This window comes from Scomber scombrus, chromosome 10 (genome assembly GCF_963691925.1).
Source record: "Scomber scombrus chromosome 10, fScoSco1.1, whole genome shotgun sequence".
NCBI classification, from domain to species: Eukaryota; Metazoa; Chordata; class Actinopteri; order Scombriformes; family Scombridae; genus Scomber; species Scomber scombrus.
In genome coordinates this window covers 19,403,328-19,418,015 of record NC_084979.1, presented here as the reverse complement: position 1 = coordinate 19,418,015, position 14,688 = coordinate 19,403,328, and the positions used below count along the sequence as shown (strand labels likewise).

The 14,688-nt window shown below is 40.5% G+C and overlaps 1 protein-coding gene across 2 annotated transcripts in view; it reads left to right on the top strand.

Moving 5' to 3' along the window:
• The first annotated feature begins 2,031 nt into the window (after positions 1-2,031).
• Positions 2,032-14,688, top strand: part of slc2a4rg (SLC2A4 regulator) — a 44,580-nt gene continuing 31,923 nt past the window's right edge. For both annotated transcript variants that reach the window (XM_062426421.1, XM_062426420.1), the window contains exons 1-2: positions 2,032-2,489; positions 4,087-4,322. In XM_062426421.1, the coding sequence (XP_062282405.1) occupies positions 2,220-2,489; positions 4,087-4,322 (506 nt within the window). In that variant the 5' untranslated portion in view covers positions 2,032-2,219. The remainder of the gene's footprint in view (positions 2,490-4,086; positions 4,323-14,688) is intronic.

Below are 14,688 nucleotides of genomic sequence, written 5' to 3'. Positions count from 1 at the left end.
ATACTCCCTCCCCCAGCTGTGTTCATCCTCCAATAACTGACACAGACCTCTCTTCTCTCTGCTTCACCTCTCTCCCTTGCTGTGCAGGGGAGGGGCCTTTGATTTCCAGTTCTGAGGGACTCGGGGAGTGATATGGGGGTTGAGGGTGGAGGAGGGCAGAGGCTGTGGGTCAGGCCAACCCAAGTCTGATATCAACAATGCACCAGTGGCTCAACTACTGTCTGATATGAGAAATGGCTAACAGCTGAGACGTTTAACAAGCTCTGTCAAGGCTTCCCTTAGACAATGCTGGCTGGAAATCGCTATCACACTTAATCCCTTTTTCTCTGGCTGTCAGTCTGTGTGTCATATTTTCTTTATCCTGAGAGAAAGCACTGATCTGATATATTTTGTTGAACACTGTTATACACTGATTGAGACAGATGTTCACTGCACAAATACAGTATGATGATGTAAATGTGTAAAATACTCTGTTGCTGTTCTGATGTTGTTCTAATGTAACATACAGTATACAGTATATTTGTTGAAAAAAAAAAGATGGTTATTACAGACACATTGATACAGATGCTGTTTGTTAATTGTCTTCAGATATAATTATGGGCCAATACTGCTGTGACAGCTGTAGCCAATGTTGTATGTTCTTTAAAGCACAGGGTTTAGTTTAAAAATAATGAATATAATAAAAAATATAGTGTGACAGTGCAGATATGCAAAAGATTGTAATGTTTTATATTAACCTTCATAAAATATTAAAGTGAGTTTTTACTTTTCTAATAAAGTGGCACATTATGACATGTGTTTGTCTTTTGCTTTTAGTGTTATTGCTTTTCACAGGCCAGGGTATCAGATTTGGCAGCCATGCTGTCTTACAACTCTGTAGCAGCCTCCTAGTAATAACTGTAGCTTGCAATAAATGCAGCTTGCTATAATTGGTGTTTGTGTAAAATTAAGCAATAAACCAGAAGTGGCTAAGCTGTGCAGGCATAGCGTAGGCTAGATAAAGAGGCATTCAACAACTAAAACTGGGAAAAAACTAATGTCTGTATACTAGATTATCTTTGAAAATGTGTAGGGATTGTACATTTTCACAAAGCACTTATAATTCTTGGTAAAGAAAGCTGTTGAAAAAAGATAATATAGAAGCAGGTACATATTCAAATGTTTTTTTCCATCTGATTAAACTCTTCAGAGTGTACTTAGTATACAGTAAGTGGACACGAAGAACACCAAAAAAAGAAAGAAGAATAGCATCTAATGCAAGTTACAATGCAATGCTGCACCATGAAAGGTGTTTGTATTACTTCACCTTAAAATGCAATTAAAATAACGTCACGAACTATGACATAGCCTATTACATAATAGCACACGTCTGTGGCTGTCTCATAAAGCTGACCCTTGCTGCATAAAATAGGTTACAGCAGGGCTATTTTTTTGGATTGCATTATTATAGATGGATTCATGCTATTATGTCCAGATATGTATTAAGTGATGTCTGATATGATTAGAATATGAATAGTTTACTCTTTTAAACTGAGAAAGAGGTTTATAACTTTTGCAGGAGAAAACAATTGACAAGAGGTTTTCATTTAATCGATAATAACCCGTCTATAAGGTATAATGTGTGCGAGGAAAACATGGTCTGCTTAATTCAGCCATTTGATCTGCAAAAAACAACAACAACATAATCACGTAGTTTACAACCGAGGCATGCACGCAGTTTCTTTTCCCCTCAGCTCAGCCCTATCTCGCCTCCACCTCGCAGACCGGCAGGCTCTTCGGCGTAGACACTCGACAGACACCGGCCGGTAAACTGTTGGACACGCCCCCTCCCGCTTCCACCCACTCGGATTAGAAAAAAAGTAATTGACAGCGTGAAACGAGCCAATCACCAGCCGCCTCGCTGTGGACGCGTGCCAAAGTGTAATGTTTATGTATGTAGAGGACCAATAGGAGTGAAGCAGAGGGGGCGTGGCATGCTTTTGGAGGAAAGAGGCAAAACAATCTTTTATCCTCCTGACCGGGCGGCTTTTTGGATATCCTGGGGTAGTGGTAGCGGGTGGCGTTGGTGGACAACTACATGTAGACTAGAGTAAAAGACACAGACCATACCTGTCAGACTCGCGACAATCCTGATTAAATGTATCTAACTCCAGTAATTTGCACTAAAATCTATAGAAAGCTGGTTTTCTTTCTTTAGTCTCCACTCTCCCTGCCTGAATATGGATTCTAGATATTTTTTGGACAAGCCAGTGGTTGGGACGAGGGTCGGCGGTGCGGATTTTAGCTACCGGGCAGGCCGCTCCTTGCTGCGCGACAGCCGGGTCCCCTTGGTGGAAAAAAGCGGCCCCATGCCGGCGTACACAAACGAGCCCGTCTTTTACAAATTTGTAATGGACGGCGGGTTGGCGGCAGAGGTTAAAAGCGAGAAAACCTCTCCTAAAGGGAACGGACTGTCTCTGGGTGGTCGGATATTGCACGACGTGGAAAAAGTAAGTGCAGTTTAGCCTTGTTAAATGTGTGCACACGACTCCATTAACCGGCACAGACTCAATTGTACGCCAAACTTACACTGATTATATCAAGCATGTGACGCTAGCCTGTCATTACTCGCTGTATAATGATAACTTTAACAGCTTACACCCCTTTCACACGCCGTTATTACATTTTCACTGTTGACATAATGCGATATTGACACTACAACTGTTGTATATTGAGCCGTACAGCGTTTTGTTGTTGTTGTTGTTGTTGTTGTTTTTTAATTGGGTGGCTGCTTTACAACTTTTAAACCCACTTTTTCAAAAGTGACCGCGACCTTAAAATGCAGTCAAGGCGTAAGTCACTATGCCGGATCCAGACCGCTTTAAATGGCGGCTCATTCTGTGTGCAAAGTTTACAGAAAAAAAGGGGGGCAGGGACTTCAAACTAGTAGCCAAACCCGCACCCTCCCCCCACCCCATAACTTCAGGGTGGAGCTACAGGAAGGCCCCGGCTCCTCACATACTTCAGAACAAGTATTCGTACTTACATGTAGACTTTTTTTATTTTTTTTCTGACTCTTTTCTGATTTTTTGTTAGTGCATTTTTCTTGCACTACTGCTTTTGCACTGCATTTTGTGCCAGGTTTGCAGGCTCGATAATTTAACCATGTCATATAGTTAATAATTGGCCCTGCTACATAAACTGTGCATATTGGCAAGTTGCCACACCTACTTTTGATATGGATCAAATGGCATTGTATTCAAATTCGTCCAGTGGATTGCTGTGTCTGTTTATATAATATGGAAGTATTTATGGTACATTTTATGTTTGGATATGAAATAGTTTCATATAAAAAGTAATTAAACAAATCAGTCAGTCATAAAAAAGACAACAATGGCTGGAATCTTAACCATCAGACTCACACATTTTGAGTTTATTTTGTTACTGTGCTAGTTGTGGCCCCAGTGTTACTCATACTTTTCTGAGATTGTTAAAAAGGCCACAAATAGAAATGGATATTTTTAAGTCCTGGGATAGCATCATTTTTTTTTTTTTGATTCCTGTAAGTTTTCTTGGATGCGTAGTGATAAATTACAGTCTTTCCTCTTCTTTCTTAATTTTGTAGAAAAGTGATCCAATTCAAAAAGGTTGCTTTCTGGTGACCTAGGAGTCAAATTGCTGACCATGAACTGCAACGTTTCTGGATAGCGTCTGGCTGTCATTTCCTGACAGTTGACATCTTTTTAATGTCAGCTGTCAGTTATGGGATACAACGCCCCCAAAATACTTTCAACAAATGAGTTGTCACTAAAAAGGTGTTTTATTTCGAGCTACCGATCTTTTACATAAAAAAGTATAACAGAAAAAAAACACGTCCAGCTGATGAATCTGCTTCAGGGTTTCTATGATCATTCAGATTCAAATATAAGGTATAAAAAACCTTCAAGAACACCATGCAGTCTCATGTAAATATAGTATATTTTAAAGAATTAGTGGTGATGTTGAAGCTGTTAACTTAATAGTACATAATATGTCTGATGTATTCATGCTGATAATGCCTTCAAATGTTAAAATGGCTTTTATTTTTTTATTTCTTTATTTTTCTAGACTGGCCTGGGGGACCAAAAAGATACCGGTTCCACTGGGATCCTGAAGAGGGCCAGTCCTACTCACTGCTCAGGCATAAATGGGCAAATGCCAAGCAGCTTCATGCACTTGGACATCAGGAACGCAGGGAAACAGGCAGAGATGGCCAACAACTTCAGGGCAGCACAAGGGCAAAACGTACCACCGACAGAGAGACAACCTCTCCCCTCTTCCCACATCCCCGTCCCTAGAAACAGGTACAGAGAGGTTGACATCTGCAGTGATTAAACCCTGTTGTGTTTTCATATTTGGTTTCGTTCCTAGTGTGTTGGATGTTAAGTGATAGAGACATCACATCTAAACAATATAGCGATTGATGCGACTCAGACTTTGGCTTGGCATCTAAAAATGAGCTTTGGGCAGATGTATAATCAGTCCCGGTGGGACTCTGGAGCCAGCTGTGAACTATCAGACCTTAATTTGTGTACCTAGCTCTTGTTTCTATTGACTCTGAATTTGGGCAATAATTGTTATTGGCTATTTTCATATTCTACTCACTCCAAACTTGTGTTTCTTAAACAGAGACTTGATTATAAGTGGAATTCACCCTCTGGCTACAACTGTGCAGTGGTTTGGGCATGAATGGTGTGGGGGCGTACTGGTCAACTGACCACATGTTTGGTGTTCCATCCAGAATTGTTTCAAAATATGCTTTAAGGGAGCCAAAGCTTGAGATGAGGGCCAGGATTGCTCAATCGCTTTACAGAAGCAAAAAAAGAGAGGAAGAATGAGATAGTTGCAGAATGTTGTAGGGGTGTAACAGTAAACAAAATTCATGGTTCGGTGTGTATCTTGGTTTTGGGGTGACAGTTTGGAAAGATTTCGGTACAGCAGAAAAAGAATAAGGGTAGAAAATAACATTTTGGTTTATTTAGAAAAATGAATCATCTAACAATGGTTCATTGGTTTAAACTATTACTGAAACGGTTTAGTTGTGCTGCAGTGGAAAAAGGAAAACAACGTTTTTGTTTCCTGCAAGGAGTTAGGACACCTGCTGACAGCTGTGTTATGATGATTTACGGTCTAACTGTATATAAAGTAGTTTAAACAAGCTCCACCTCCAGCAGCTACAACAGTAAGATGCTATTTACACAGTGATGCTTCAGTATTAATAATCTAATGATGTAATTTATAATTATACAAGGAAAAAATTAATATTTCAGGCATATTTAGTCTCATCCTTGTGTGTTTAATGTTTTTATTCCCAATCAGTTGTGTTTTTTTCTACTGTACCTGGTGTGCTGTCATGGCCAAGTCTCCCCATGAAAAGAGATTTCAATCTCAAGGGACTTTCTGCTTACATTTTTAAAAATATCAGTCAGGGGGACCAAACTGCTACTTTTACTTTCATACCTTTTTAACTACATTTTTCACAGAACTGGTTCTTATGGGGTGCTGTCCGACCACGTCAGAAATCAAATGTTTTTGTTGTTCTGAATGGCTTCACTCAAATGCGGAGTGAAAAGCTGACTGTCACCGAGAGGGGAGGGGGATGGGAGACATGATATTGTTTCACTGTGGAGATAACAGAGCATATTTTAATAATAGTGTTGCACTCTGTTAGTGTTATGGGTTTCTCTTGTGTCATTCTGACAGCAGCGACATTACAGGATAACCAGGCTACTTTGGCTAAGCCGGCTAGCATGAATCCACAAGTAAATCCAGCTGTGGATTATTAAACTATTTCGACAGTAGGTATTTGCTTGCACTGAACTGTAATGTCCATATGGTGACAGTTTGGGACGAAAGCACGTATTGTTACGGCCCGAGTATGTTGGTGTTGTTGTTAATTGGGAGTGTTTTTAGTAGTTGGACTTCTCCATGTCCTGCTAACTGTTTCTGAGCCCCAGGCCTCTCCCTGTTGACCCTCTCTCCATTAACAGGCCAGGCTAGTGGATGCATTAGTGTGACATGCTCACTGTGTGTCAGGCAGGAGGATGAGCCTTGTTGTGTTTAGTTTAGTGAAGTGCAGGAGGCAAAGAAAAATGGCATATGAAGATACATCACTTATATAAATATCAATAATCATACTTCAAAAAATATATAACCAATAATTTCATCATCTTCAATTTTTCTAGACTAAACTCTAATACAAAATTGATAGAAATGTACATTTTATATGGAAGTTTATGTTTACAAGTTGTGATGCATTACAATGAAATCCACGTGTTATGAATCTTTGATAATTAGAGTTTGAAGTTGTGCAGGTGTGTTTTTGATCTTTCATGTGCACTGCAGTGAGGTTTAACTACCACTGTTTCACATCACTTTCAAATGCAAACACTCTTTGATAGTCCTTAGGCCAAGTTTACATGCACATGCAAACTGTTCCACACAGAATAAACAGAAAATACATCCAGGGACAAGCCTAGTGCACTAATAAATGATTATGTAACAGTAAAGAGGATTGGGAGTGGCTTATTGGCAGAAAATTAATTTGAATTATTTATATTCGAATTGCTCATCTCGAATAATTGCAATGAAAAACTGAATTTGAGTCACCTAATTTGAATTGTATTTAACTTAAATAGTTGCATTGAAAAACTAAATCTGAATAGCCTAATTTAAAATTGAATGTATTAGTTTAGAACTGAATTCAAATAAACATTAAACTGAGTGTGATATGAAATTGAGTTTAGTAGCTCTGAAGTAATTGATCCTCACTGAAAATTCAACACTTTATACACTTCCCGGGTCAGCTTTTTTAATGCAATTATTCAAATTGAGCAATTCAAATTCACACATCAATTATTCAAATTCAGTGTCTAGTGACATATTTATAGCCATAAAGGGCACACTTCATTTTAAACAACTGTCAGACTGCACTTACACATTAACAACATTTGCCATAGCAGTACAGTCTACAAACTGATGATATCACCTCATATAATCATTAAAAATAGCTCAGTGTTACAATTTTAAACGTAAAAACAACAAAGAGAGGTTGTAAAATAATTGCAATCCATCAACAAAACAGGTTATAACTGCAGAGAGATGTGGTCTGTAGGGGGTTTTGGGGTTTTAAACACCTCACTTGGCTATTTCCTTTCTTCTTTCATCATCATGTGAGCTTCTCGTGCCACTGGTCATGTATGATGTGTGAGGGGTGTCTCTGGGGAGCATGCAAGACTGAACATGCAATGAAACGAGTGTTGTTGTGCCTACGTGTGTGTGTGTGTGTGTGTGTGTGTGTGTGTGTGTGTGTGTGTGTGTGTGTGTGTGTGTGTGTGTGTGTGTGTGTGTGTGTGTGTGTGTGTGTGTGTGTGTGTGTGTGTGTGTGTGTGTGTGTGTGTGTGTGTGTGTGTGTGTGTGTGTGTGTGTGTGTGTGTGCACGTTGGCCCACTACAGAAAACACGGCTGCTCTAAGCTCTCAGTCCAGGTCTTAACCAGATTTGAAACATCTCTTTTCCACAGCACACTCCTACCACAATAACAAACTCTGAGTTGACACTACACATACGCTTTAAAAGGTTGCATAACATTATATAACTGTGTGGTCATATTAACCGGGCCTCTATGTTGCCCCATTGACCTTTCAGATTACCTCCCTGTCTTTATCCTGCTCAAATTGGCTTTTGTTTTGCAGTTGGTGACAAGAGACTCTTCTCTTCTATCTCACCATGGTTTAAAGCATTAAAGTATTCCATTTAAAAAGGGACTCTTATTTGCCATGTAAACCCAATAACAATACATAGTTGCACTTCAGTTATACACTGTTGGACTGCAGTGTGAGACACATTTTTCTGGTCATAGTGGCAAGGTTGCTTGACGTCCCAGTGTGTGTTGGTGCATACATGTGTGTGACCCACTCTACATTTACTGCGCTCTGTGCCCTGCTTCGGATAATGTCAACAAACCCATTTATTTTCATTTGATCCCCACCATCTTAGATAATACTGCCATTGTGTTGCAGGATTAAATATGTTTAAAGAGCCCTTTGCAGCACCGGAGTTGCTGCTCACCTCTGTGTGTTTTACATGAACCGCTGTATCAGGCGTGTATTGTTTTTCACATGCAGCTTAGTGATTTCACACCTTTTCTTGTCAGTTTGCAAATGCTTAAAAAGTAGGTCAGTGTCCTGCAGACAAGCCTGGGCAAGGATCTTGCTGGAAGAAAGGGGAGGAACCAGTACATTCAGTCACTCACTCACAAACATACATATTCATCTGAACACATTCAAATCAGCAACATTTACTTCAACATTCCCACCTGTCTTGTCAACCTTGCCTCTGTGTATCTTTCTCTCTCTTATCGTTGGTCTGTCTCTGATTAGTCTTTCTCTCACTCACAACCTGAAGCAGAGGCCGTTCTACCTGTCAATACTCATCAGCGTGGGATCCATCGTGCTGATAAAAGAACAAAGACCAGTTTCAATGAACAAAATGAAGGGGTGGGGGGGGGGAGTTTTGTTTTCATGTTAAAAGCTTTTCTTTCTTATCTGTCCTTGGTCAGGTACACTGTCACCACAGTAGGGTAGCATGAATAGAAAACACTTGAGTCGGCATAAACAAGACACCAGGGCAACCGACTGCAGGGGGGTGGGGGGTGGAAGGGAAAAAGACGGCTCTGTTTTTAACGTAATTACTGCCCAGCTTTTGACTCAGTGTGGTTAGTCACCAGGAGGGTTTAGGTTAGGTTAGGCTAGGCGGGCCGGAGCAAAGTCTGCCATTTCTCCATCCCCCTCCGACCACCCCACTACCAATCCTCTTCTCCCAAAGGAGACATTACAGCCGGTTGTTGAAGGTCAGAGGAACAGCTACCCGCCCCCACTCTAGCCTGGGTGTCTAACCCACATCCAGCCTGCTGACATGGCTCCTTCTCAGGTGGTTGCTTTCTTTTATATTTCCATACAAACAGCATTTGCTTATTAGTATATCAGTATTATCATTAGTTGCAAAATTCTACCTGAATTTGAGCAGGCATCTGGCATGTCCGCCAAGTCAGCCTCAAGATCTGGTTTACGTGCATAGGCAATTTATAACGCAGAAGATTGTAGCAGACGGCTCATCATCTAACACACCCGTCTTTCTCGTCTCCCAACTTAGAGGTGTGCGGAGGAGTGAGGATCTAGTATCAAAGAAAAAAACTTTTTTTTTTTTTTAAATGTAATCTGTATTTTCAGGGTGCAGCTGTGTAGCAGGCTCTGAATCATTCATTCTTTAACAGTAATGAGGGCCTTTGGAAGAAGCTCCTGCTAATGGGTGAAATATGTGCCGTGTATGTGTGCACGTGTACAATGCCCTAATGAGACATTAATCATCTACTGTTTATGCTGTGAAGAAAAGAGGCAAAAATCAATTTCATAAGTGAGGAGGAGAGTAGGAGGCATGAAGGAATGTTTTCCGCAAACAGTCCGTGGTGGTGCAAAAGTAATGTTACGCAGGCAAAGTTGGAAGCGGCTCCAACAGATCACGCATTGATTATACTTTCCATTATGAATCTTCACATACTTTATAATGTTTAGCAGGCGTTTATGTGGGTTGTGTACTGTACATCTGCCCTCCAGCGGGGTGCCTGAGGGAAAGGAGAAAAAGAAGCTCATCAAGTGGGAAGGAAACCCTTGTTGTGCAGCTTTGGCAGCGCTGCAGTAAAATGTTTTACCCCTTGCTCACCCACACTAATAGACACTTACATAAGGCCTCCTGTTCTGCCTCAGTAGCATTTAGAGATGACACAGTCAACTTTTTTTTCAATCTCTTTTCATCTTTCATCATATACTTCCCACAACTTCTCTTTCATGCAAATATTATCACTCCTTTGATATATTTCCCTCTCTATCTCTGAGTCATTAATATGCTCATAAAAGTGCAGAAAAAGTTAGTTGCGGTGAATCGGGTGTTTGTCATGCTGTCTCAGTAGTGGAGCTCTAAGAGTTATGTTTTCACAGTCTATACATTGATACCATACAGCAAAAGACGAGAATGGTCAAGATGTTGTAACTTTTTGTGCTTTGTAAAATGCCCTCACCTCCCTCTTCTATGTCTTTTATCTGTTCAATACATCCCATTTTCCGTTTCTCTTGGCCTTTAGCCCTTTGCCCCTTTTGTCTGAAGGATGACCGGCTAAATCCTACTCAAATCCAGAGGAGATTAAGACACCAGGACAATGCTGGTCTCTCTTTGCCCGGAAAGATTCTTCCATCCTCCTATTGAAAATAATATCAGTTCCTTTGATTCTGTCATGCGTTTGTCTTTCTGTTTTCTCTCTTTCTTTTTTCTATTGTCTGCATGTTTGTGATTTTGCTTAACTTTCACAATTATTCAGTCACTGCATCCATTCATAAGGTAGAAAAATGATAGGATACTCATCACTGGAATGTTCACAATGTTTCTACTGGCACTGAAATCGCAGATCCACTGAATCTTTAGCAGACAGTAGACGTGCAACCAAGGGTTGATTTTGGTTAGAAATATTTCTTCACTATAATGCAAGTTCAAAGCTTCATGTATCTTAAAATCACACAGGCTGCTTAGATTATGTAATCATACATTTAAACTGCAGATTGTAATGATAAAGCTAATCTTGCTTGTTTTATGGGTTCTCACTGTGGCAGATTAATCGACACAACAGTAGGAAAATTCTCTGAATGTACTTTGTAACGCTCCAGTGAATTTTGCAAATGGCTTTCAAAACCGATCCTCAGTGGCTGAGAGTAAGCCTTTTACAGTCCGAATTAACTATTTTGAAAATGTTCTGTAAGGCCTTAGTTTCATGGTTTTTGCTTCTCCTGCTCTCAATCACTGCACTTAAAAATATCCAAACACACACACACACACACACACACACACACACACACACACACACATCACAGAACGTGTTGCGCAACTCAATCATAAGTCATCCTAGCTTGGTGCTGCTGATGACAAGCAGTGAAACACAGTCCAGACTGCAAACAGAGAGAATCTGAGAAACACCTAACACTTTGTATTCTGCAGAGTTGAATCACCTACATCTGTTTTAATGTCAGTACATTTTTTTACTTTTTTAGTTTAATATGCTTTTCTTCTTTTTTTTATAGGTAACGTATCTGTTTTCTTTCTTTTCTCTTCATCAATGCTGCTTTTTTTCTCCTATAAACATTTTTCCAATGTCATTTTATGTAGTTTATATAGTTTAAAATTCAGAAATATCTGAAAAAAAATCTTCTCCCCTTGTTATAACTATGACACTTTAAGTCTACATTCACCTCACTACAGCAGTGTACATGACATAGAAGATACAGTGCTCTGTCTAATTGTTCCAAAAAAACGTCCGATATTCATGATGCCTCTTGTAATTTAAGGATTATTGACAGACCTGTCTTTTAGTTTGGTTGTAAAAGAGAGCTCTACTGAACTTCTGGCATTCCAATTGATTTTGTATTGACACAGTTAAGTAATGTGGGTTTTTCAACATGCCTGGGCTTGCAAGGGATTGGCTAAATCAAAGCAAGAGTAAGAGCTGAAGCTGCTCACAACTTTATCGCTTACCACACCCAGCACCCAGTCTGCTCGAACCAGTGGGCCCAGTTCAAGGCTCCTAGAAACACACAGCGCTCTGTGTGTGTCCTTAAGTGCCCGCTTGTGTGTGTAGACATGCACGTCCTTAACAATGGAGCTGTGTGGACGATTGGTGCAGGAGGACAAGATGATCAATCAAGCAGCTCTTCAAGTGAACAGATTTATGTGTTTTCCTTTTTTGAAGTCTTATTTTTCTCTCATCTAAACACACACACACATACACAGGCACTTCTGGGGACATATCATAGACTTACATTAATTTCCTGGACACTTACCCTATTCCTAACCATAATCACTACCTGCCATGGGCGTAGGGTTGGTGGGTTTTGGTTTAAATCAGGGGCGGCTGGCCATAGGGAGGTTCGGGACGTGGTTGACCGCGGCTGCCTTCCCTCGCAGCGGCAGGTAGCACAGAGTGTAACGTCAGACTGGGTCACTGCATTATGTTGCAGGGGGGATACGAGCGGCCCCTCGATCCTAACCTCGAAAAATTATATCAGATCTATCTCACTGTTCCAATAAGCAGTGCACAGGCAGAGCGCACTTACAGTCGCCTTAAACTAATTAAGTCATACCTGCGCTCAACAATGAGTGAGTCTCGTCTCTCAAACCTGGCATTACTTTTCATTGAGAGAGAGAGATTTCTGAGAAGGCTAACTTTAACAATGTTGTTGAGACATTTGCCAGGATGAAGAACAGAAAAACACAGTTCTAGCTCAGTAGTGGCAGTAATGCAAAGTTGCAAACTCATTTATTTTGTGCCTGTGAATATTCTCATTTGTCCAGGTCATCGTTATCCCCAAAGAAATTTAAATCAAAAGCAACTGGACTTGGTTATTTGTCTAGGAAGACTGGACCAGTCCCAGCCTGGTCATGTGCGTACATGAACTGATGATGCGGAGCCTCTTGGATGAGAGGTGAAACGTCTTCCTAGAGAAATAACCAAGTCTGGTTGCTTTTGTTTTAGATTTCTTTGGGGATCATTTATTTTGTATTTTTTCAATAGCCCTTTTTGCTCTCATGCAGCTGCACTTTTATGTTTACCAATGTTTATCAAAGTTATTCTTAGTGATAAGATTTCTATGCCTGGTAGTGTAATGGCACCTTTAGTTATTTTATTGTAATTGTATTTTGTGTATTTGCCTGTTTGTATAGGGTCTGAGGAATGGTTGGCAATAAAAGAAGGCGGCTATTGCAATTCTAATCACTCTCATGGCTCATTTTTGATGCACTTTTTTGGCTTTGTTTCTGTCCTCTATTTGTGTGTGCGGTGGGCCCCTTTGACCTCAAAACCCATGTGGAATACAGCCCAGCTACGCCACTGCTACCTGCCTAATGCTAACCCTTATCCTAAATTTAACCTTACCTTTACCCAGTATTTCACCAATTTTACCAATTTTGACCAGGCATTAGAATGTGTGTCCACATGCGTCTTGAGTGACTGCTTCCCTGCTCTATATACAAATAAACACATACATCATTTTTTTTGCAAAAAACAATTCATTGTTTTAAACCAGACTGAAAATCTGTGTTCAACAAAATAAACAACGCATACAATGCATTGTGTGCCCCCTCACAAAAATCACACACATGTGTTCACATTGCTAACGGAATGTGGTCATGGTCCACCTCCTCCATGTGGTTTGAGTGTTTGAATCTCAGTGTGCCATCAATGCGTCTTTGTTGCGTTCACACCTGTGCTTAGAGTCGTCTACCTGTGATCAGATCACCCAAGATGCATTTTAATGCCAGATGTGAACAGGGCCTTCCTCTCAAACACACACACACACACACACACACACACACACACACACACACACACACACGTTTACTTCGGCCACTTTTGGGGAAATTACATAGACTTCATTTCCTGGAGACTTACCCTAACCATAACCACTACCTACCTAACCACAACCTTAACCACTGACCCACAAATCAGCGTCTTAACTGCTGAGGACAGGGCGTTTGTCCTCAGTTGGACAAGTTGTCCCCCCTGCCTTTAGTCTGAAATGTGTCCCTGAAAGTAGCCTATGACACACACACCCACACACAGTCTTTCATTCCATAGCCACAGTGAGGTAGTCAGGTTTCACTTAACACAGATTTGCTAATAACGGTGTTCTCCTCTCACCTCCTGGCTATTGCATCATGCATCAAAGTATTTGCTCTGCCCTGCTGATTCACTCAACATTTACACACATGTTTACTGTATCTGTATGCATACAGTCATGCACACACACCTGCAGCCACATGTAGAGCTATATCTGATGCTCGCTCAGGAGTTATTTTTGTTCAGTGATACAGAGATAGGAGGGGGAGGAGTTTGACAGCTTCCTGCTTTATGTCCACAATTGTTGTTTTTTCACCAATTAGCTTAGGATCTGGGATCTCCTCCTTCTTATTGAATTATTACTGTCTTCCACTCATACTTTTGTTTTGTATCTATCTATAGGCCCTTAAAAACTGGGAAGAATAGTTGAAATTCAAATGATATAATCTTAAAACCTGAAACATGTCTTTAAATACAGTCATTTACTGTAGTCACTTTTAGATCTGACAAAGACTGCTCTATTTGCATTGTTTGTCCAGTTTAAGATTAATAAAGAACAGTAAAACAAATGGAACAAATCAACTTTACATCGCTAAAACAAAGTTCCCATTTTACTCTACTTAAAATTTAATTAGGATTAGTGCGGCATAGTTAATGTTGTAAGCCAAGTATGTGTGATTATGATACAGTGTTAAAAATGTGTATTAGCCCACAGCAGCTTTTTTGAGCAGCGTGGTCTCTTTAAATGGGAGCAGACACACACTTCTAAAGACCTCTGACTTCTACCAAGATAACGTGCAGATTCCGGCCTGGGGAGAGGTGAAAAGTATCCCCGCTTCATCTTAGTGGTGGTGGCTTCCAGCACCAACATGCCATTGCACAAAGCACTGAGTGTGCAAGGCTGGTCAGTCAGGTGCAGCGCAGAGCCCTGATCACTGCTCAAATAACCATTGCACCACTCGTAGCTGTTCAGGGCCATGAGAGTACAGAGCGATTTTCACCATCTAGTTATTC